The sequence below is a fragment of the Acanthaster planci genome, linkage group LG07 (genome assembly GCF_054643075.1).
Source record: "Acanthaster planci isolate LZ-2023a linkage group LG07, COTS_SCS, whole genome shotgun sequence".
In the NCBI taxonomy this organism is placed as follows: domain Eukaryota; kingdom Metazoa; phylum Echinodermata; class Asteroidea; order Valvatida; family Acanthasteridae; genus Acanthaster; species Acanthaster planci.
In genome coordinates, this window is record NC_141783.1 from 6,320,276 (window position 1) to 6,346,282 (window position 26,007).

At 40.0% G+C, this 26,007-nt stretch overlaps 1 protein-coding gene and 1 pseudogene across 1 annotated transcript in view; both read right to left on the reverse strand.

Moving 5' to 3' along the window:
* Nucleotides 1–15,469, reverse strand: part of tmc7 (transmembrane channel like 7) — a 27,044-nt gene extending 11,575 nt beyond the window's left edge. Inside the window, exons 1-9 of the mRNA XM_022233720.2 lie at nucleotides 15,275–15,469; nucleotides 12,962–13,376; nucleotides 6,384–6,453; nucleotides 5,761–5,842; nucleotides 5,119–5,253; nucleotides 4,223–4,317; nucleotides 1,832–2,001; nucleotides 926–1,073; nucleotides 157–318 (exon numbers count right to left, since the gene is read on the reverse strand). Coding sequence (XP_022089412.1) covers nucleotides 157–318; nucleotides 926–1,073; nucleotides 1,832–2,001; nucleotides 4,223–4,317; nucleotides 5,119–5,253; nucleotides 5,761–5,842; nucleotides 6,384–6,453; nucleotides 12,962–13,376; nucleotides 15,275–15,281 — 1,284 coding nt within the window. The 5' untranslated portion in view covers nucleotides 15,282–15,469. The remainder of the gene's footprint in view (nucleotides 1–156; nucleotides 319–925; nucleotides 1,074–1,831; nucleotides 2,002–4,222; nucleotides 4,318–5,118; nucleotides 5,254–5,760; nucleotides 5,843–6,383; nucleotides 6,454–12,961; nucleotides 13,377–15,274) is intronic.
* A 2,890-nt stretch (nucleotides 15,470–18,359) lies between these two features.
* On the reverse strand, nucleotides 18,360–22,127 carry LOC110978577 (uncharacterized; annotated as a pseudogene).
* Between the last annotated feature and the right edge of the window lie 3,880 nt (nucleotides 22,128–26,007).

Sequence of the window (26,007 nt, forward strand, 5' to 3'; positions counted from 1 at the left end):
GTCACATTTGTTCAAGTGTTTTTTCCTGAACTTGACAAGTGACTCTTGCAGCCCAGAGATATTACAGTGCCCGAGACCCTTCCCCTAACATCTACTCCTTTGAATGTTGAGATTCTCGGCCCAGTTGTTTGACCGAGCAAGGACGGTAACACTTACCAGAACGGACAGGCTGGTGGTATAGTAGATAAGATAGCCTGCGCCACCCAGTATGGCTATGACTATGAGATTGAGGAGGAGACGTAGTATGTATAGTTTGCATTTCGTCAATGTGGTCCTGTTAGCTCGTACAAGCTTCTGCCTTGCTTCCTCAAGATCAGTCTGGAATGGAAAATGTGGATATGATCGGAACTAAATATTCCTGACAAGAAAAGGATGGCATCCTTGCTGAAATCGAGTCAATACATGTATCTGACATGACAGATCAAAATTACATATTGATTGCATGGCTAAAATGTGGCTTGGCTCCTGTGAACAAATGTACAAATGTATACATATATATAGGGATATCCACTGTACAGTAGCTAGAAGTACCCTCTCCTGCTAAGAAACGACAGGCTGGTGGGAACCTTTCAACTGGACTAGTGTGCATGTCCCACGTACATTTTGACAAAGACTGGTCGAGCATGCTCGGCAGCAGCCTGTGCCAACTGCACAGGCATCTGTGCTTCCATGTGCACACGTCTTTCCTCCCAAATGACATCGTTGCTACACGTATGTTAAATAATGCCATCTCTTGTTCCCGCAGGGAGCTAACAGCCCACTCTCAATTAGCTTTTGGTGTGCATTGAGAAAAGTATGCCCGACTTCATTTGGACATTTTTGACAGAAAGTTTCCAGCAACAGAGAGTTCAGCGAGTGCTGCCGCCTTGCAAGTGCAAGTTACCCCCCTCCCTCCCTCCCTCCGCCCCCAGTTGGGTATACGAACCTGGAATATGTAGTGGATGCTGCGATGCTTTAGGTAGGCATTTTTCTCGTCTGTCAGCGAGAAGTCCCACGCTGCAAAGACCTTGTTGCAATACTTGAAATGATAATCCTCCTTGTTACCCAGGCTCTCCTTGAAGCCACGAGCGGTGCTGCAGAAGCGACCAATCAAAACACAGTAAGTATGTCACATGCACTGGGACAGATTTCAGAAATCTAATATTCTTGGTCGTACAGCAGTTGCAATAGGATGACGTATTTGGATGTTTTATTTCTTTGGCTTTGAATGATAAAGTGGCACAACAGTCCAGTTGATTTGTTTTACATACAGTTTGAAAGTTCACCAGAAACAACAGCAGACGTTGAATTTCCAGAGTGTGACAGTGACCACATAATAAGTTTCAGATGTGTGTGGAGGTGTTGTCGATTCTTTCACATGCGAGGACAGGGTTGCATCAGCAAGGACAGCTTTTCAAGATTGTAGTCCTCAAATGCATGTCCTTCAATGTAACTAGTCCTAGACTTAGTGTTTATATGCCTGTTCAATCTTTTTCCTCTGTTTTAAAAATTGATTCTAGGTTAATTTTATGTCACTGTCTGTGTTCCGTTCTTTATGTATCTGGTAACATTTTAGGACAGCCATTAGACAGTGATTTGGTTAGCTTTTTGGCAATCCCTCAGGGGTGTTAACACTGTACTATATGTCCATGTTTGGTTCTTAATTTGTGTTTCTTTATATTGTTGTTTATTATATTACCTGAGATATAATAAATGAATAATAAAATGAATGAAATGAGGACTGGTCTCTATTATCGTCCTCATACATGTATGTGGGCCTGCATATGCATAGCTGAGGACTAGGTCAGCAGCTGGTCGTCAGCCTGGACTGTGTTTGTGTTATGTTACTTACTACTGCACCATCAGCAGAAGTGATAGCAGGAAGTAAGCAATTGTCGTCAGCAGATAGGCTAGAGGGAGAATGTACACGTTATCCAGGAAAATGGTGAGATCCGAGCTGTTGCTGTTACTAAATGATGGTGGGTAGTCACCGTAGAACAACTCTGTCTTCTCCATCCAACCCTGCAGTCAATATATACATTAACAACAGTCAATTAATGAGAACAGCCGAATATATATGTGCCAACATGGTGAAAATTGGAAGTGATGGAAGGAAACACCAACACGAGACAGAAATATTGACAAATAGCCCACCTAGAGACACAGTTTTGAAACTCCTTTTCTCTGTAGAATTACATGTTAGCGGTGCAATATATGCACGTGTTTACTCCAGAAGAACCCTCTAAGTTTTTCTCTAAATGTTATGACACTGTTTATGATGATATTTTAGTGACTTTTCCACTGAGGTCAGTGTCTGGTCACTTTGGCACACCTTTCTATGGAAATCCAATGGGACATAACATTCTCTAAAAGTGTGTATTTTGTAGGGGTTAACTTTTCACACTGACTCAGCTCAAAGCACATGCCAGCACATACAGGCACATGTAAACTCTTTCTTGGACCGAACTGAAATTTCACAGTTGAAGTTATAATGGATGCCTTCAAGGCTTGTCAAGGATTTACTTTCAAGGAGGAACCGAGGACAGCAGTCCCAGAACAAAGAAATGGTTTAATGAAAACTTGGCTAGTTTAAAATTAAACTTAAAATGAACCTTCTCAGGAAAGAAGGGGGCAATTCTGCCTCCTCCGCTTCATATCACAGCTTTACTTCAAGAGCTTTTATCCCCAAATGAGCACAGCGAATGAAAGACTTTTGGTTTTTAAGCACCCTCCATCCTAACTCTGACACTCCAAGTGAGCCTTATGTCTGAAATTTTATAGCTCGCAAAATGTAGGTGTGACATGACTTTAACTACCAACAGTCCGACATGAATAAATAAATAACTCAGAGGCACAAAGATGTGACGGTTGAGTTACAAAATGTAAGAACGGATTTTGTGTGCCCCTAGGGTTAAACTGCGATTGCGATCCATCAAAATAATACGCTGAATTGTAAATCTGGTCTCAAACACAGCAATCGTTAAGAGTCCATTGTAACTTATTTGTGCTGTTGACACAAAAACTACTACAGATGTCAGATCCTTTCAGTTTCAATGTCAGGCCAAACGGACATGGCTTTTTACCATTGTACAGAGGCCGCATTGATGTCTTCTCCCCTGTGTACTTTAGGATGCTTAATTTGCTTGTAAAGGTAACACATTGGCCACTTCCTGTGATCTAATGCTCCATGTAGCATTCAACCAACCAACCAAACCAAATGCTGTGTTGCTATCTGCTTACCTGTACATGTACCCGAATAACATTCTGGCAAAGTACAGGTACATGTAGGTACAGTGCATGGTCATGTAGAAAAGGCAGTTGACATACTTGATTTTTTTAAGGTTAAAAAACTAGACAAAGTTGCATGAAAGCATCTTTAAACACACACATCTAAACAAATACCTGCAAGCAATGTACAGAAACAATGGGAGAGTCTACAGCATGCTTAAAAGTAGACAATTTTGTCCTCCCTACCTATCTTTTTTTAGAGCACTGGTTACAGCAAACGCAACTTCTTGTTTGTTGGCCCTATTTAAACATCTGTCAGGCAACTATTATTCTTCAAAGACTAGTATGAATCATGAGCATGTTGCTGATTAGGCCACACTTCAACAAGACCTATGTACTACTGTCACTCTACTTGGGTGTGTAGATTCCAAATGTTGAAGTGCACACAAATGCGAACTATAGGGCACTTATGAACAGGATTTACAAAATTCGTAGAATTGTGGAGCTATTCTTTTGAATTCCACAAGTTCAGCTTGTGAAACTGGGATAACATTAAACAAAGATTGTGCATTTATGATTGTGGGTGTCTTTGGGCTCAATAGGCCTAGGCTGGAAAAATACCCTGGTGCACGCTGACTTTGCAGCATTCGTGAAAACAGAAATTTCACAGTTAAGTTTGCAGAGTCACTGTCTAGAACACAAATAAGACTGACTCTCATCCAAAACCAAACAATGACAAATGGTGCGCGTTGTGGCTGTGTGTATATGAGTTTATTTCTACATACAATCACAGACATTGAACAATGGAAGAAAACAGGTCCCTGCTCGGATAACATACGGGAAAGATGTTGAAATCTTAAATTTGGTTTAAAAACAAGTAAGAAAGGATATATTTATGCCACGTAAAGTTCTTGGTATGCTTACTGGAGAGACAGCTTGATTTTGTTTGATTCAACAAATAGCTGTTCTCACCACATTTAACACAGTGCAATTTGAAAAAGGTAAATGTACTCACTGTTCCACCGATGAAGTCGATAATACATTGGCCGGTATCTCCAGTGTTACATGCTTGGTCCACACTGCTGCTGTACTCACTTTCACACGTAGTGGCTGTTGAAGTGTACAACCAATTTTCAATCGTGAGTTATGATGCCAAGTCCCAACTAGGACACATTTTCCCACATGAAACCCGGATTTTAAACACAACGTGGATCTTGTTTTAACATCATCTACTCTCCAGTGTTAACATCAAACCCCAAAACACTTTATGTCAAACTATATTACTTTAAACACCCTTAGAGGCATATCAGTACTTGATGACATCAGAAAGTTTACACATTCGGCAGAAACCAACATAGATTTGTTCACCTTTTCCTTGGTATATGTGCATTGTGTGCTGCATTTTACATGTGAAATATACATGTACCATCCCCCAGAGACTGGCAATGTGACTGCTCCAGGCTGATGAATAGGAGCCATTCAGATATACGGTATTGTGCACCCCAAAGATTTATCCCTGATTTCCAGCACCTGGGCCAACACTGTTAGAACTGCACAATGCTTTATGAGCTACAGCGCTCTGAAGACTGCTGACATCCAAGAAGTAAGATCGACTGAAGTTAGTCAGCAGAAGACATTTTTTCATTGATCGCTGCATCCCGAGTGGTGACAAGACATGGAATAGATGGGTTTGGGTTGTTTAAAACGTGGTCAAGGTTTTACAGCCATGCACAACTGCTATGTAACAGAGTCACATGACACTGAACTTTTTCCACAATGCTGGGCTTTCATCTGTATTTTGGATCACCCTTGTTACGCATCTTTTCTCAGCCCTTCTTACAAATGCTGAAGTGATTACGTGATTGAATGATCACTTTGGTAACACAGAAAATGATGAGGAGACCCACTTACACTCTAAGTATCCCCCGCCAAGGATGAACTGCGGAATGACCACAAAGCCAAACATGAGGATGAAGATGTAGATGTTGAGAAACAGCATCCACTTGAGGAAGACAAAGTAGGAGACGACTGCCGTGCCAAACTTGCCTGTGAGAGAGAGATCAAATACTGGTAGTTGCTGGCACATGTCTCATTCCAAAGGAAGACGTTCCCTCTGAATAGTGAACAACTCACCTGCAGTGATGTGGTCCAGGGCATTTTGTACACTGAACAGGGCAATTGGCGTGCATGAAAAAGCCTCTCCGAAGATAACAAAACATTATGAACCACATAACAACACAGAGTATACGGTGCATTTTGATGAAAAGATGCAGATCTAAAGATGAATTAGCCAGCATTAGGGGAGCATTTTTAATTGTTACACAGTATATAGATACCAATCTAATATTGACCAATGTGGGCATGCATCTGTGTTTTTCCGGTCACCACAATTAAACTAATGAACATACAACCTGTGAGTGGTCCATATAATGCATTTCATGTGAACAGTACATACAAGGTAATTTAAGACATCTTTGTGTCTTATACTGACACACTGCATGTTTATATTCTGTTATTCAATGTTTGGGACCATGTGTGCACGAAAGTCCTCACCTTCGACCTCTTTCAAAGAGGCTCGCCATACTTCAAATGTCAACACCAAATCGTACATCTTCTCTTTGAAGCGTTTCCATTTCTAAGGAGTGGACAAATCAGATCAGAGGATTACTACAGTTACTGGCTAAACATGAATGCCAAAGGAATTCATTGACTATAATCCCACCCTAAGGAAGTAACATTTTGGCTAAATGTGAAGCACAAACATGTTTACCCACCAACCTACCATAATTGTGACCACCTCTGTGAAAGTGATTAGTAAACCGCGGCCACTTTTGAGCTACAGGCCGTTGAAAGAATCATGCACTATGGAAGTCAACAGGACATTGACACTGTTTCATCCACACATTTTCAAGTTTCGTCAGGACGCTAAAATGAGTGATGCTACAACACACACACATTCAGTTTGTCCTGAAGTCTTCATTCAAACTGGAAACTAAATTACTGGGGTAAAAATCATCTTTTTCAGTGTAAAGAGAAAGATAAATTCTGTGTTTAGCTTGGCCTTGGGGCAAGGGCAACACTCCAGTTGATTTGGGCAAGGAAGAAAGATTTCCTCCTTGGATCTAGCCAAGTGTCCAACTTGGCAATCTTCCCTGTTGTTCCACAGTGTTCCTTACCAGTGCTGTGTTGTACTTGAAAGATTTCCATCCTGACACCGCTTTGACCTTCCGTCTGCCATACTGGTTTCTGGGACCACAGAGGTAAAAAGGGGAAAGTTCATAAATGTACACAACTTGTAACAGGATTCCTTCACTTTTGTTAATGCTACCCCCTGCTGTTCATGAAATGTGATACTGAAATTGGAGGATTCAAGACTGTGAGGTTTAAATTTGGGTTATGTGTTTCCCTTAAGGACAAAAAATCTTGTTAACGAGCAATTTTTAATGTGGCTGAATCATATTCATCTCTGCTCCTCAACACAACCAAATAATTTCTACCCTCACAGTTTTTGGTTTGTGCTTCTTTTAATCTACACAGAGTTGATCCAAAACATGTTTGATAATCCCTTTACATTTTTAAATAATTAGACACACCTACATGTACATGTACGTGGAGGAACACTGGGAACTTTGATTCAACATGGAGTGTAGGCCTACGATGTACAACTACAAACACGTGTACATACATAAGTACATGTACCTTTACAGACTTACATGTGTGTAACAGTACATGTACCAGTATAATGTACATGTACAAGTGTTGGTAAAGCATCCATTGTACCAGTTCATGTACATGTACATATACCTAAGCATTACCAGAAAATTCAGTTTTTCAACTGACCATACCATTCAGGCCTGTAAAAGCACAAAATGTGATGCACATGAGTCACAGTTTGGTTACCAGGGCTGCTTCTATTTCGTGACTTACAGGTACACTGTGCATGTACAGGCTGTGAAACAAATCTTCCAGTATGGAAATCAATAGGAACATCAGTGGTTTGGATCATGGACACATTCATTATGTCAGGATACCAAACTGAGTGATATATCAAACTGAGGGGCTTAATCAGTTTACAATGATCTTCTTTACAAAAATCCATGCGCAACAAGCATATAATCACACTAAGAACTATGCCAGTTTCATGTGAGAATAATTTTATCTCAAAATACCACTTCAGATGGGTGAAGCACATAAAAAGGCCGACAAGTACATTTACAAGCACTGAATCAGAATAAATGGGTAAAAACTCTGTAAGGTGGCCAAAAATAAAACAAATACAGCAGTACATGTACATGTACTTTTACATGTACAAATACATGTATGCGGTAAACTCAAGTCAAAGCTGTTTATAAAAAATCCTGATGGGCGCATTTTTAGAAAGTAAATTTATAGCACACCACTGAAAATTGACAAACACACAAACAGGAAAAGCAACCAGATATTACACAGCATTATGCTGTATGCATGAATGAGCCTGAAGTGTACTAGGAACAGGTGGTTTGAAATTGAAAACCCATTCAGTCCAACCCTATACAGTCAAAACCACACTATTATTACTAGACACAAGTTCATGACTCAATGCAGAATAAGTATCTGTGGAGTGTGTGTGCATGCTGACATCAAGGTTCAGGTGAATGAGGCTGTTCCATTGTTCACACCATCTGCCCATCATGTTTGCTTGGTAACCTCCAGCAACGAGCCAAACCTTTTACATGTATGTCCATACATTTATCGATAGACTTTTGACACAGAAGAATGCACGCAATGGTGCCAAAATGGCAGAATGAAATCTACAGCAGGAGTGCAGCACCTTGCACACTACACAAATGTACATGTACATTTATTGGCACATGCACACAAATGTAGGCTACAGGGTACTGCCTACTGGCAATGTCACTCAACCATATTCCTACAATGTATACATGTAGCTCATATTATGGGTACGAATTTAGTCAAAATAACAATGTGATTTACATTTAATTCAACATGGTAACAAGATCCACATGAGGAAAAGAGAAAGAAACACAAATTAAGATTTATTTTGTAATATCTCCACCAAATGAGCATTGTACTAGATTTACAGTGACTAGCAACAATACCTGACACGTGAATTTAGTCTGGAATTTCTGCCTGTAACCCTTAATACATCTACACATATACTGGATTCAGCAATGTCCAACATCAAATTTGCCTGGCTGAATTTTGTTAATACCAGCAAAGAACAGTACATAATAGTTACATTTCCCTAGCAACAGTGCATTATTGGAGACTGCAAAGTAAATGTTATTTCTGGAGGTGAGTGAGAGATGAAGGATGCACATTTCTCAATTTTTCAAACCCATTTACATCCTAATAATGCCATGTACCCTTATAATTCAAGATCTGCCCAAGGCCTGAAGTGTTCTTTTCAGACTAAGGCATTGTTGTGCGAAGTTACGTGTACACCTTTGCCATTTGAGACATCACTCAGTACTGAGCAGGAATCACTACCAGGTGTCTCCGGAACCTTTCTCATAACAACAGACTCTTGTGTTACCCTGCATATGCTCAGTTATGAAGAGGCAGAGATTCGCAAAGTATGTTTGTACTGCGTGTTGAGTCAGTTTCCATAGCAACCCACAATGGCAGATCAAATACCAACCAACTCCATATTGCAAACTGTTTGCCTACTGGTTAATCTTCAGAGTACTGGTACGTGTGTATCCAGTACCATATTCAGCATTTGTTGTATCAGACAATTTGACAACCAGCTTCGATCAAAGGAAGTTCAAGAGATAAAGTGAGTGGATGGCTCGGCTGTGTCAAGCGCCAATTCCTGTGTGCTGGACTTTGGAGCAAACGACAACCCCGCACCTCCCACTACGTACAAATGCCTAGTTTGATATCGTAAAATTGTAAAATGCGTGCATTGTGTTTGAACAAGCGTCTCCACTGCAGCCAAACATGTTTAATAAAAAACAGGCATTTTGGAAAATAAAAGTGAGGATCTTGAGCTGCAGTAATAACACAAAAATGAAATTTATATAAAATGTGAAAATACAAATGATTGTGTATGCAATTTCTTTTTAAATACTTTACACAGAAAGTCAATGCAAAGAAAAGTGAAACTCTTTGGCTGACGATGTGTTTTAGTGATACATTGTACCAGATCAACGACACATACATGTACTGTTCTCATACGTACATTGTAAAAAAAAATGAGTTCATGCATGTTCACAGTAAGTCTTTCAAAAATATTGGCACTCTAAAATTAAATGCTGTAATTGCATGTTACCATGCTGTATGAATTCATTTCTTTCAGATCCAGTAAAAATGCCCCAAACCCCCAAAACAACAAACTTAAACGGGTTACAGTGCCCAATGCCTATCATCTGATTGGCAAATGGTTGATCACATGACAGTATTCATTGAATTATTCATCCCACGCACATCGCACATGTAACAGCAAAACAAAAATGAAATTTCATTCCGTTGGTGAACAGATTGATCCTCAACGTTTCATCTATCCCTCTGCAGTCAAATCTTCATGAAAGTACGTTATTCACACTACACTGTATACATAATTCAGCTTCTCACATAGCGTAGGGGATGCAGGGATTGGATTTGTTTCAGGAGTTACTGAGCCATTGCATACAATAAAGAATGCTCCACTCCATCTGTCAACTCATGAAATTAATTGTACCGCACTCAGAAACATTCATTATAATTTTATGACGAAAACGAGATACATGTACTAGTAAATCATAGACTTAATAGCCAGACATTTCTTTTGGTTCCATTTAGCATACATGTACATGGACCGGTAGGTGCACATCATTTTTGTAAAAGTAAACACATATATCATACAATTTTCAAAGGATTCTCAGAGCTCTATCCAGAACTAATGAATGAGGAAGACATGCTGGTACTCTTTTATACCAATATCTGTGCTTCATGAACAGAATCCCCTTTGACAGTAAAACAGTTTCTCAATGTTTCTGTGAAGCACACAAACATTACAGGTACATGTACTCGGTTCAAATTGCCAAATTGGAAATATAAAACAGCCAAACTTTTGGCTAGAGGTGAATATGCACATTTTTTGCAGCAACTTCTGTTCTGTGTAGTGCCACCTGTACACTACAATCACTTTCTTGCTGACAGCTCAAGGTTATGTCCATTTGGCAACAATGGCCAATAATGTATTTTACTTGAATAGATGAAATGTGCCAGCTTCAACAGAAACTACAGAAAGCGTTTGATGGAAATCATTATTACAAATGCATGTACAAGTTCCAAGACGACCGTAATTCATGTTCTACCTGATGTTTCTGATTTCTGCCAGACTTGAAAGTATGTGTACAGTACATATCAACCAGAGTTGTGACTCCAGTTGAGTCATAGTAATGTAGTGATTTGACTCAAGTCACTTGAGTCAAGTCAAGTATTTAGCTCGAGCAAATTTGAGTTGCCAATATTTGAACACAATATAATAAGCCTCTGGGTTTCTGCTGTACATGTGGCCACACCATATCCTGCTCTCTCGATAACACGACACAAACATTTTAAACACTGTACATGTACCAGTAAGTCATTATGACTGGTTTTTTTTTTTTTTTGGCAGGAAAGTTTGCTTTCATTTTTTGGGACTCAAGTCTTATTAACTTTCACTCAAACTGGGTCTTCTGATAAGGGACTCAAGTCAAGTCATTTGCTTGCACTCGCAGTGACTTGAGTCAAGTTGAGTTATTCACCTGTCAGGACTCAAGACCAGTTGCTAAAAAAGTGATTCAGGTCAGACTCAAGTCAAGTCACTGACTCGCGTTAGTCGAGTCACAACTCTGATCAACCTGTATTACATATTTGTGATGTGATCTGCAAAAACCCTTCACATGGTAAGCTGTGTAATTTGTGATTCAGTTTCTAGACAACCCAGAATCATGTTGTAGAAAACCTAGAATCGTGTTGTAGAAAACCTAGAATCATGTTGTAGACAACCTAGATTCATGTTGTAGACAACCTTTTGTAGATTTATGTTGTAGACAACCTAGATTCATTTTGTAGACAACCTTGAATCATGTTGTAGACAACCTTGAATCATGTTGTAGACAACCTACTGTAGATTTATGTTGTAGACAACCTAGATTCATGTTGTAGACAACCTTGAATCATGTTGTAGACAACCTAGATTCATTTTGTAGACAACCTAAATTCATATTGTAGACAACCTAAATTCATATTGTAGACAACCTAGATTCATGTTGTAGACAACTAACTGTAGCTTCATGTTGTAGACAACTTACTGTAGATTCATGTTGTAGACAACCTAGATTTATGTTGTAGACAACCTAGATTTATGTTGTAGACAACCTAGAAAAATGAGTGTACGTGTACCGGTACATCAGAAAACAAGAGAGTGTCCACAGTACCTTGAAGTTTATATGCACCCACAGCAAAGCTTACCATGTGAAGGGGTTTGCAGATCACATCACATTTTATCAAGCAGAAAAAGGTGACTTACAGTGTTTGTACAGAAAACTACATGTACTGTTGTACGATCGCTTGCTTTTTAGAGTCAAACACTTTTAACTACCCTACCATTGAATGTACAGTACCTATGTATTGGTGCAGTGCTGGTGTGCAAATGTGCTGTGTTATCATTACATGCACAAATACATGTATTTTGGCCAAAAACGTTTTGGGTTAAAAAAAAAAATTACCCTACTATACATGTACGAGTAATTAATGGAAATACGTGTACATAAGAAATACTGGGTCCATCTTAAAATATATGAAAAGTCCCACCTCTTTCCTTACAAAAAAACTGACCTGGAACTCAACATGTTTGTTTTTTCTTTTTCAAGTCCAACAAATGTCAATGAGATCGTGTACAGAGGACAATAGATACTACAGGCCAATACTCCTGTCTTCAAGTCAAATACACAAGTACACAAGAAGACCGAAGGCCATCACTAAAAACTCATGGCCACCGTGTGAGAAAAACTGCATTTATGACAGTGATGCTGGGAAAAAATGTCATGAACGTAGAGGATATTCCACAGTACATGTATGTGTTGGGCATGATTGGTCAATCTGTGAGATCGCATGACCTCACTGCACAATTTGTCCATAATTCAACCACTCGCCAGTCACCTTTTCATTTAATTCAAAGTTGAGAAACATTGTTTCAAAAAACAAAGCTAAGTCAGAGATTTACTACAGCCTCGAGGCCTCAGACAGATGGGCTGATCGTGTGCATTAAAGTTAGGCCCTACTGTAACTTACGATGCTTAGCGGCTGATAAAAAGTAACGGAAAGAATGTTGGATCAGGACTGCCAATACTTTTTCATATCATCTCAATACAGGTCAGTCATTGCAGAAATGCTGAAAATACATGAATCTGGGACGGACAACAATTCCAATTTTTGTTAAGAAATACTTGAAAAATTGTTTTTACTCCCAACAGACGAGACTCTGTACACAACCGTAGCAGTTCTTTTCTCCCCTCCCACCTCTGTGGTCCGGGTTCGATTCCCGGCTCGGTCCACATGGGGATTGGGTTTTCAGTCCATACCTGATTCCGTGGGTTTTACCCAGAATATTCCTCTGGGCTTTTCTTCCCACCTCTAAAACTGCAACTGAGTGGTCGACGTAATGAAGTTGGCGCATCTCATGGAAGGAGAGAAGAACTGCTTAGGCCTAAGTGGAGTCAGAATCATGTTCTTTCCAAAGTAGGCTCATTTTAACCCTTTGAAAACCGCAAATAAAACTCACCGTAACTCCCTCTTCTTGTGTAATGTGGCCGGCATTTCCCGGATGATCTTGGCCCTGTTCTCTGCGGCTTCTTCATCGTCCTCTTGCGTGTCCAGCTTGTGCAGCTCGTACTCAATGGCGTTGTGGCAATGCTGCCGGCTGTAGCTCCCAGCCACTGTGCCGTGACGGGACACAGGCCGCCCGGTTAGGGCGTCCATCTCGTCCTGACCCGTCGCCAACTTCCCCACTTGGTCCGGTTGGTGGTACATGGCCGGCCCACTGACGGTGAGATCCCCGTGGCCTTCCTCGACTGCAAGCGCTTCTTCAGAATTCACAGGAACCACAGCATACGGCAATTCTACCTTATCTGCGTTGTTTTTCGGCGTGTACAAATCATTAGCAGGTGGAGATGAAGTGTCTCCGTTATCAGAAATCCCTAGAAAACCCAATTTTCGATTAAATTAGTCGAGGAATTCGTTAAGTTGCATGAGTTTTTTACACTCCGTACTGCGTAAAGTAAGTTGTGCACCTATAGTATAGTACATGTACAATGCACGAATATCGAATAAGATAAAGCCTAGCCAGGGTCATACAGCACAATGGTCGCTAGCGCCTGACGGTGGTACTCATTCATTTCCTAACGTGTAGATAATGTGACAGATCGGGCGCCCTTCGTGAACATTCTCATTAAAATAATGACTACAACTTTGAAGAAGTTTCTATTGCTTCCGTGCTCATTACCAACCACTAAATAAGAATGAATCCAGTGGAAATTTCAGGTCTGGAAATGGTATCTATAAAATGATCACTTTCATTTTGAAGTCTAGAAACGGGGGTTACTTTTATTAAAGAGGGTTTTTGGGTGAAAAATTGTTTCTTTTTCGAAAACGTCCTCATTAATTTGTTTCAAAACAAAATGCAAACAAAGGAAAAATTAAATGCCTTTTTTTCAACGAGGATTCGAATCCAATCCTGGGACTGATTGGCTTGGATATAAAATTTTTGCCTTTTTAATACAAAACATAATTTGGACACTCGATCATTTACAAAAACTAACCTTCTGGAGTGCAGTGCACATACATGTACATGCTTTAAACTTCACGTGTGGCACAGCAAGAAATAACAATAAGTGAAACTTGGCAGTTAACTTGAATCGTGAAAGTAGTCTGTAGGGTGGCCTACCTCATCTATTCCTTGCGGGAATTATCAAGGAATTTTGTTGGTTAAGAATAAAGAAGGACATTGCCCCGATTTGCGCAAAAACGAAGCCGGACGTCTCGGTCTCACCATTATGATTTCCATCACAACTCCACTGCCACGACCCTACAAGTTACAACTCTCTGATTGTATCCCTGAATGTCATCCTGAATTTTGCTCTCGTCGATTTATTCAAGCTCATATTGGAAGTTCAGGATTGTACCACAATTTGTGGCAACGATTCAACGGTGTCACGAAGTATGTTCCTGGTTATACATACATTTTAAATAAAATAGCACTGTGAAACATTTCAAATTTCATGCTCCATGAAGGGGCAAAGCTCTTTCGGCGGGTGACGGGGGCAAACTAAGCAGGAAACTGACAGATCATCTACAGTGGAAGGGGTGAATTCAAAGGTAAAAAATCGATTATTTTCACCCCCTTTATTATCCTTTCTCTCGTATAGTTCCTTTCCCTTTCGTCTTTATTTTGTTTCTTAATTTTTTTCATTTTCCAGGAGGCGGTTATTATCGCCCTTGCTCGCAGTGGCGTATTCAGCTTTTGGTGTCTGATGAGAGGGACAAATTCAAAAGTGAATGCGGCTTCAGGCTCATTCAACATGATGCTGGGGAGAAAATATCAAAGGAATACAGTCCCGATATCTTCCCTTTTATTTCGTGGTGTTATTTTCTGGGGGTTTTGGTACTAATAGTATACCGATTACTTCCTTTCCTACTCACCTTTGACATATTATTTGAAAAAAAATCGTGGGGGGGGAGTTGTCTCCTTCCCCCTGCTGGATAAGCCCTTATTTGAACGCCATCAACATGTCTATACACTGTTAACGTTTAAAATCCATAAACGATTTTTCGCATTATGGTATTTTGCAACCTCCATCTTCCCTTGACAGCAATCTAGCGATGGCGTCTCTTTTCAACTAAGGGGTTGCAAAGCTTTCTTGAATTAAAGAATGAACAGGAAAGTTGTGTCTATGGAGCCCCCACTCGACAAGCAACGCTTCTTGGGGGTCTCCATCCATCAACTAAATATATATGTACCATCATGAAATAAAAGTGAAATGGTCCTTGTAGTGAGCACACGGGTGACTTGTAGAGAAATGCGGCACGATCAACTTACCGGACATGGTCACATCACAGCATCCTGGTCTTTCTAGAAATTGTCTTCACATCATATATCGAAAAGGGTGTCGTTAAAATTTCAGTAAGCGTTGAGATTTTTATAATCCAGTTATGTACTAAACATACATCAATACAGTTACGACGAATATAACACGCAATTCAAGCAACCGAAGATGTTACCCAAAATCATTTCCTTCACTGATCACACACAATGCGCAATCGCCGGCCATTGGCATCTTTGTTATGTAAAGTAGCGGTTTTTCATCCTCCATCCGCCGTTGTTTGTTATGAATTCCTCACCGTTTTTTACCAAACATTTGCCGAATTATATGATATCATTGCCTTCTTACATAGTCTTTGTGATGTTTATTCCTGGGAGATCGAGTTCAACTCAGCGCATAATAATATTTTCGAACATTGTTCTGTGGAACTTTGAGGGGGTTTCGAGAGGTTCTCTGCAAAGTACGTTTATATAGAGGTGCGTTGTCTGATTTCTAATCCATAAGTGTCCATTTTACTCTGAGTCCGCAGAGCAAAAATACTTTGTACCTCCATTTCCCATTTACCCTTCATTTCAAGCCGACCTTAGTAGGTTTAGGACCTCCTCCGGAAAAAAAGGTTTTGAACTTTGTATTATCAAACAGAAAATGGGGGTGCTGGAAACTGTTTCGTTATCGATATTGCTGAATGGCAACTATTATGACAACCATTATTTGGGATTACCGCTGGACAGTGGACATGACGTAAATAGCAAAGATAACTTCAGCGGACGAGCAAGTCGATTGAAATGAAGAGATGAAAGGCCAAGAAGATGGCAGCCGGTTTGCAAATCACCGGCGGCGGAACAATTTTCGAAGTGGAGGGCCAGTTGACAGGCCATCAGACTTCGGTCACCACATGGCGTCATTCCTTAGTCCAATAACTAGAGCACCCAAAAGTGGACGATGCTAATTTCTCATTTTCAGCCAGTAGATTTTAACATTTTTAGAGTTCGTGTCAAGCAAACACGACTCACTTTTCTGTTTGTAGAAAAGTTGTTTTTTAATTTGATGGATCTCGCGGCGCCCCAATAATGGACAACATCTGACATCAGACGAACGCTGATCCCAAAATTGAACGGTCTTTAACGTCGCAACATCGAATTATATCCAACGCAAATTCCTTGCCTTATCAAAACCTTTAAACAAAATCTGAAAGTCTTCTGTAGCAAAAAAAAAATTAGAAATTTGGGTGGTCCATTTTTGGTGCTCTGAAATTATGAACCAAAATAGCACCTTATCGGTAGAGATGAAGGTCAAGTTCTGTGAGATGATGGAGGCCTTATATGAGTCCTGGAGAAGAAAGATGATGCCTGACGCAACCGGGGGGGGCGAATTTTTTTCCCAAACTACATTGCAATGGAGTGTACTTTGACTGCATCTGATTGGCTGGCCGCAACCATTACTTCATCCATTCATGAAAACGTAACGATCGCAGTTCTCACGTAGTACGCAAAAGCTGTTCGCGATTACTGTCGCCGGATAAAGTCGCAATCACGACACTGTGTTTCTTGCTTGTTTCAAGAAGTATTAAATGAAAGAAAAAGAAAAGCACGCATACGTTTCGAGTAAATGTAACGATGCCCCTCTGTCATATGAATCTTATGTTAGTCGCTGCACGGCGGCAAATTGTACAATTTAAAGAAGGCAAACTCTTTTTTTTTTAATATAGACAGTTTTACCAAGTAAGACTTTGTATCTATATATGCATGTATATATATACACATGTATATCCCTGGTCCCGATTTGTATAGTTGGATTCATAACTTTATTTAAAAAACTTCGAGTGAGTCCGAATTCCTTGGCCAAGCAAAAAAATACGCATTTTCTCACTGCTTTATTTCCGGTATTTCATCGCTATTGTTTATATTCCATTTTACAAGCAACATCTGAAACATGCTCAGTGCAATAAAATTTGTGTCACTGAAAATCTTGCTTGTATTAGACAACAATAAGCACACTTACATTTACATCATTTCTTTTTAAACATAAGAGAGGCCTTGCTCTTGTTTTATGAAAATTGTATGCCGGTTTCATTACATGTACACGTACTTCTATTCTAGTATGAACACTGTTGATTCACCCCTGTATAATTTGAGTTTCCGAAAATACAAGAATCACAACAGGGAGACGCAGCCTAACAGTTTCTATTTAATCCATAAGGAAGCTTTTCCACTGTTTTCGCTGTTTCAGTTATTAGTGTCATAACCCCAAATTCTCTCAAATCAAGAGACTCGCTGTCAAGGGCTCTAAAAAGCACACAGCAAACTTGACAGAAAATACTGCTGAAACAATCTGTCCTTGAGCCCGTTGCTTGAATACTTTGCTACAAGAAAAAAAGGGAGCTCAAAGTTCAGATTGGGCTGTTATATGGACTTACACAGAAGACTATCAATTTTCTTGAAATGAATAACACAAATTTTCAAGCACAAGTACTAAAGCACAGGAATGGCCGCATTTTGTTAAAACATTCCAGCACTTGCTTTCCTAGTAAAGGTTGATGTGACTCACATGCAATGGAGGCAACGGGTATATTGAATGTGCATGGGTAAGCCACTATTGTGTCCCAATGATTAAACTTGAGAGAAGAATTATTTGCGATTAGTACTCGCAGTACTAAGTCCGTGAAAACAGTACCAGTATGGTTATTATTTAACAAATGAAACAACCACTCTTGTACAAGTTAATCATTTGTGTAAGTTAATCCTTGTGACCATATTGTCGTATTGCTACATTTATCACATAATTGTTGAGTTTGTTGCTGGTACTTAAAAAATGATATATATTTTCACATTGTGGCAATGACATCTATGAAGTGGCGTGAATTGAAAGTAATCTCAAATTCCAAAAGAACACTAATGCTCATGGTAAAATTACCATTTTGAGGTATGGTTTTTGCCAATGTTTTCATTTGTTTGAACACAACTTGCCAGATTATGTGGTGCCCTTCTTGGCCTCTTTTTGGGGACAAGTTGGCCCTTGTCTTGTACTGCAGCTTTACATTTCCGACCGAAGACATCGTCTCCCCCCAAGATGTGTGCTTCTTCATGCAACAGCAATAGGCTGTACCCCAATATGGACCCCTTTTCTACGAAGGTTGCCCCTCTGTCGATGACTTAATGACTGGGCTACTCCACAGTATTTTCCGAATGACATTAATGCTGAAACTGGTGATGAGTGAGTTCTTAAGTTCTTCAACTGTCTGATGAAGGTGCGTACAGCTGGTGCAAGTTCCTCTGGGTTCCCCCTCGTTTGGTCTGTGAGCTTTGATGCAAAGGAATGCAATCCTGCTTCCAAATCATCTAGTCTAAACTCCTGTGCAGAACTCCCTAGGTCTTCGTGCTGCCTTGTTTCTTCAGTTTCATCCTCATCGGAAGGAATGTTCATGTTGACTGAGTCAGGCACTTGTACCACTTCTTGCATTTTTGTCGTTCTTGACATGGATCTTTCAGTGTGATCCATACGAAGGGGTTCAAACCAACCCTCAGGCACATGATCCTGTCCAGTAGCTAAGAAGAGTAATCTCTGGTGCATGATCTCATCATTGATGGGGAAAAAATTGAAAGACTGCACCTGACGGAACTTAACAACTGCATACTGAAGCTTACAAGGTGCACCGTTGAGGCCTGCATTGCATGTGCACATTGCCATTGACATGTCAACCTTCTTATCCGGATCTGACTCACTTTGAACCTCAAAGAGGGGGAACTCCAACTCATTCACCATCTCCGCAGTGATCTTACCCTTCCTGGGAAGATATCTCTTGGATATGGTTACATCAATTCGTCCAATGGCTAGATCAGATAACCTTCTTTCGTAGTAACTGACAATTCTTGTCAACAAGAAATCCAAAAGCTGAATAGGATTGTACGCCCTTACACGCTGAAAGATCTGATCCTTTATGATTCGCATCGAGGCCTCCACATAGTTAGTTGTGTTATTCCCATGGAGAGGTAGGTCACGTCTGAAGCAGATTGCCCACAGCTGTCTTCGATCATACAGGTGTTTCGTACAGTTCAGGAAGCAGCTGTATTTTTTGACAGTGGCATCTCTGTTCATTTTGTCATACTTCTCTTCAAGATGTTCAGTTGTGTCAGCATACACCATGCCTTTAACTAATTCCAACAAACGGGGTCGGTCTTCTTTACGGATGCTGTTTTTGCCTTCCAACAGAAATCGCCAAGTGGCCTGAAGTACATGGAAGACACACAAGAGGGTGATTGAATTTGGGAATACTTCTTGTAGACTCTGGCGTTCGCTGTCACTGTCATCAGTGAGGAAAACAACTGGGCCTTGTTCTCCTCTTCCATAGAAACCATCCTCTGGAATCATCTGCTGGTACAACTTGAGTGCTGCAACAACAGTCTCTTTAGACTCAGATGTGGTTATCAAACATCCAAGTGGCAATCCTCCAGCCACACTGTGTGTCAGAATCATAAACAGTCTACAATTATATCTATCTATCCCACCTGATGCATCCACAAATACAAGCTCCCCGCCACACTGATGTTTGGAGTGGATCCTTCGCATAAGGGGTGTGCACAATGCAATCACCAACTTGTCATTCACCTGATCCATTTTGCAGCACTCTAGACCCTGTTCCTGATTGTAAGACTTGATGGAAGCTTCAAGGTCATGTGTCATTTTCTCACCGGAAGCTGCCCCATAAGCCTTGTCAAAGATTGTCCTGTACAATCTAAAGGTTGAAACAAATAAGAGAAATAAACGTATGAAGTATAGTGGTGTTTGGAAGTTTCCCCCAAATTACAAGAAATTTCGCAACGTTATTTGTACCTTTATTGTAGGTGTAGCAAATACTGCCTGTCCCACCAAAAACCTTTCAGTTGAAAATTTGACATGTTTGCAGAAAAGTTGGGGTAGTATTAAAATGTGCCTAATGTTATTGCCGTTGAGTAGAATAATTGGTCTTCCAAATGCTTCTTGGTTGATTTGATTACACAATGTTTTCAATGTTCATTAAACATACAGCCATCACAGCAGTGTCTGACTTGAAAACCAATTTGGGTCAATGATATATATCTCATGGTCTTTCAGGAAATGAAAAAAATGCACTTGTTTTAAATGCATTGGTTTAATTGAAATAAAGTTTGTATGATTCTTTTGGCTAGGTGGCAATTCTAAAAAAGCAGTATAGACCCGTGATTATTACTTCGTTTTGGACTGTTAGATTCCGTTTGGGACACTGCTGTGTCACCAGCTAAACTTGAACATCATCAAAAGAGAAAGATTTAATTATACAGTTTTAGGTGCAATGATTGTTGTTCAGGGCTGTGCGGTGTGAAGCTTGTTTTATTTTGGGATCAGTAAGTGTAAGACATCTCAACACCCTCAGATGCATTGAGATACCTTAAGCTGCACTCAAAAAGGGAACATGATAATTTTTATCACACAAGGCCTCAGAAGTGTGGTGAACATGTTTTAGTCCACTTTGGTTCATGACCACTAAAGGTGATGACATTTGTAGTCAGCCAGTCAAAGTTTATGCCCAAGTCTGTAAGTTTTCTGGCCTTGGATACAGAATACCACATTTGATGTTGAGAAGTACCTGTGGCAAAAATGCAGGTCAGGGCACTTTGCTCTGTCAGCGGATACATAGAAGAAGTCAGTTCCATGTTCCAACTGCAAGTCCAGCTTGTGGGTGTTCAGGGCGGATGAGAGTGAATGTCCCATTAGAGTACAGCTTAGTGAACTTGGCAATCACATCCTCAGAAACATCACGGAATTTGAAGGCATCAGCAGAAACTAGCCGGTGGTTGTGGTTATATTTATTTTAGCGCTAAGAAATAAGAAATAACATGCATATCAAGTTTCAACAAAATTTGCCATATGCAAAACTTATAGCACAACAGTTGCTTTTGAAATCACTGGATTGAATTTTTTTAATATTTGGACTAAAAAAATCAGCTTTTTGTAGAGCTTCAGTTTAGAAAAATCATGAAAAATGTGTTCACAAACTTCAGTTGATATAAGGTTTAATTAATAAGTTCACGTAGAGTCAACTTGTGAAACTGATTTTTTTAAAAATTTTCTCACTGAAAAGCATCTGTTCTGGTCATCTCGTTTTTGTTTGTAACATGTCATGGTGGAAACACAGGGCCTTCAACTTGGAGCTGATATGAATTTATTTGGTCAACAGTGGCATGGGAGCATAGCATGAAAGCTCTGTCCTGGTACAGACTTCAGGACATCTGTTGTCTTGTCCATGGCTAACATGAAACTTAATGCCTGGCTTACAGATTGACCACATCAGGAAATTGGTTGTGCCTCACATTCCTGGGAAAACCACTAAGGGGTTAATTACTTTTCCAGTAGCTGGTGTGTGGGAAAATATCACTAATCATTCCCATGTACATGTATATCACATTGTACACTTGACTAGGTTGTTGGGAGAGCTTGTTCTGCAAAAGTCTTGGCTAGCACCAAACTAGCATTCTATACTAACAAGCCAAAATAGTTTTTGTTTTGGGAAATTCTTCCAATTACAATGTTGCAAACTCAGATTTATTCATTTAAAACCCATTTTTGTCCCTTGTCTTTCTAAAAGATATGATATATGAGGATGATTCACATTTTGACAGTGCACGTAATTCAGTGACTCTTTAAGGCTTTAGTCTGCAAGAGCCAATCAGATGCAATCAAAGTACACTCCATTGCAAAGTCGTTTGGGCAAAAAAATTCGCGTCCCGCCCCCGGCCAGTGTTGAGGATGTACCAGTGCTTCGGTAGCGCGCCCTCAATCAACAGGCAGCTGCCTGATACCGGAAATGCAGTATCTGTACGCGTCTTCTGGCATAAGTGCGAAGTTTGCTACGCAGGCCTACATGCACGACATGACGGTCTGTACATTTCTTCAGATCCAGGTGAAAAACGGGCAGATAAAAAAGTACTGCAGGCTGTCAAGGGTAACAAAGATGAAGGTAAGGAATGCCAGAAATGAGTCTCATGAAACGTTGACTTGAGCTGAAGTTTAATCATCTTAATGTCATGTTAGGGCCTACGTAGGCCAGTGTAAGATGAATCACTAGAACTTTGTAAACCAGTAAATAGCCTAAAAGCCTAGTCATTCATCGTGTCCATTGCTCATAACGGCCGTGCAGTGTCCAATATCCATCATCATGTACAGACTGGCCCCATACCGTGATACCAGGATCATTTCTACTGGATAAGGATGACAGAGGGAGTCCCGTAGACTGGCTCATGTCTAGGGCGATCGAAAGATGACAATTAAAGTCTGTGAATCTACATTACATGTACATGTGTGACTGCGAGTCACCAATTTCGCTACTTATTGATACATTGTCAAGTCAGATTGGTTTTCACAGTAGTAAGTGATGAAATAAGGGATCTGATAACTAATGCTATACCCTCATGTACGTTCAACCCATAAACAGGGCCCTATACTGTACATGTGTAAGTGTACATCATGTATAACAGTATTTGGCGCAATATCGGTTGACGCGTGCAATCACTCAATTTTTCCATTCTCGTGGTCGGAAGTTGATCCATTTAATTGCACTCACATCCTGTCAAAGGTAGAATTTTATGTCTATTTTGTACAGGGATTTGCAATGTGAAATTTCAGGCATACCGGTATTTGATGTAATGGATAAGAGTTTAGTCAATAATTCAGATTTTCCCCATAGATCACAACACTTTTCGCCCCTTTGAGTTTCGAGTGGGAAATATGGAATAGCCACCAATTGACCCATCATAGAGAAGAATCAAGACTCAGTGATGTCATCCTGACCACGAGAATACACTATCAAAAAGATCGTGCCTGGAAAGATGTTCATATGCCATGTACACAGACATCTCCAAGACCCCGTGTAGCCTATGTTCACAGGACAAAAAGAACATGCATTGTAGAGCACACAGTTGAAACTTGTGCACTTCCAAAGTGTCATGCATTCATTCAAACATGCGCTCGCATCTATAGCAGGGCATGTTCCTTTTTGCCCTGTGGACGAGATGGTGCATATTACCTTAAAACTGCTTTTTCAAGGTTGTAGAAAACTGTTGAAATTTAAAAAAAAGGTAAGGGAAGTAAAGATGGAGATTTAAGATGGAGAATTAGCAGTCATGCAGATTGGTCATAGCAAGCAGCTAGCCTATAGATGGTCCACATGTCACTGGCATGATTGATCATCACTTCTGGAAACTACAGCTCTTGTTTTGAGTAATCGATCAGGATTTTTTGTTTTGCCTGACTGCCTGGTTGCCAGGTCATAATTCACTTTGCGTTTGGAAAGGGGTCCCTTTGCTGGACATCACTGTCACCTGTCTGAAGAAAGTTATATGTCGGTGCTTCAATATTTTCCCCCACTTAATTTGACTTTCTACTTAGGACCTGTTGATGCTTAAATTTCCTGATGGCTAAGTCTCTGCAGGGAAAATTTAGTGATCCATAAAATGTGTGAAATGCTTCCCGGCCAACACTTTCTGGGCATACATCATGTACATGTAGGATTGATAGGTGAGGCCTGTTTCATATCTTAGCATTACACAACCCTACATGTATGCTCATGAGGTATTAACCCTCCTTTGGTTTTACAGCACAAATGTGCACAAGTGCCAAGGTCACTCTCTTGCATGTTGGTGCAGTGCACAACAAGACACAGCTGTGCTTCTTTGACATGTTTGAGGTGTTTACCAAGTGACCCAAAGAGTGACATCAGCATAGGAGGTTTAATGAAGGGTTGTTTGCATTTGACAGTCCACAGTATGCTGACATATCACTGACAGTAATGTCATTTCTCTTCCCCTCAATCCTGTTTGCTCATTGATACAGATGAGTCCGGGTACCACTCTGTAACAGCTCAGTGTGTTTTTCTATGCTGATATTGAGCTTTACTGTCATACGTATGGATGATTTCTTATCTGATTTTCTTGAATAAAGTCCCACACACGTAAATTTATGGTTAAATAAATATTACCTGTACCAGTTATTAGCACACTGATATGGCATTGAGGGTTGTGTTATACCACAGCCAAACAAGGTTGTTCAAAAAAGAACACACCCTTAGTAAGGTCCAAGGGCATTGTCTTTGTTCTGGTAAGTAGGCCCCTACAGCTCTGTCAAGTGCTGTGGTTAGTTACAAGTACATGTAGGTCTGTGTGCACTTGCATAATGGTTAAATAGTCTGATTAAAATATAGCAGAAGCGAATGTTGCCACAAATTTGGGGATGAGGCATCTGATTGAAATAACAGCATTTGTCACCCTACAAACGATGCGTGTACATGTATGATTGGTAAATTAGCAGTTTGCTCTAGTCCATTCTGCAAAGTCCTTCTCCCCTAGTCTGCTGGAAAAATTACATTGGATTTTTGTTGAATCAGATTTGTTTTTCCTGGATGTCGATCTTGTTAGGATCAGCAGTTCCCTCACAAGAACTACACGTATGTGTAATCTACATGCCTGAACCTTCTTTGCAGCCTTCAACATCTACATGTACAATGTACATGTTCATGTATATGGCTCCATGTTAACCACACATGTGTACCGTAAACTGATATAAAAACTAACAAGTACACAGGTACATGTTCATAACTTCTAAAACAGAAAATAACAATGATGTCTGACAACATGATACAAAATACACATGTCTTTATACATGTACATGTACTTCAAGACACTAACACACAACAATGGCAAAAGCCATACATGTTATTGTAATGCGTGGAATGATGAAATCACAGCTCTTCAGCAATACACTAACAGTGACAGATTTCAAATCTTGTGACTGCATAGTGTATCGTACCTTGATGTATTTCTCACAACGTTTAGTATCATTTTAAAGTCAGTTGTATAAAGTCTGTCTTTTTCAGTCTAGACTACATGTATATTATCAGTGGTTAACAGATTATTGAATCTAGGTTGTAGGAATAGATCCCTAATACTTAATAATCCCAAATCCTCCGATTTCAACATGATTTTTACATACATCCTAGGGAGTTAGGGTTAAGCGATAGACTTGCCCATACATGTACATGTATGTACCAGTACTTTATACATAGTATATACGTGCATGGAGCATACCCTTGTTGGCCTTTGTTTTTCTTTTTTTCTTGCAAGAATAAATTTTCTGTCATGTGATGCATGGCACGGCACAGTACGGTAGTCATTACATTTTTGTCTAGAGTTGCAATGTATTAAACCCTGCATGAACATTTAATACTACAGGTCAAGTTGTGATCTGTAAGTCCAACGTACAAGAGGCGTTCTGTTTTTAGACGTCAGAGGTAATGAGAGTGCAGAAAATGTGAGGTTTGATTTTTTTGGGTCTTTTATTTTGAGTTTCCCAGAGCTGACCTACATGTATGCTCACAAGCTTGCATAAATGTACATTTACATTGCATGTACATTTACATTGCATGTACTTGTACATGTACATTGCATGTACATGCAGGCATATTTGCCTCTTAATATTAATGGTCAAGGCAAAGAAATGCTCAATTCTAATGCCAGGTTATTGGTTGTGTGCAGAGTCTGAAAATTTGAGTATTTTTTCCTTTTTTTATTCCATTGAATAACAACGACCAATGACTAAGTCAAACTTACCATTGTTAGTATTACATGTGTACGTGGATATGTGGTTTTGTGGGAACTCTGGATTCTTTTCCCGCTATTTTTGAACAAATATAGCCAACCTTCAGTGAATCCATACCTGTGTC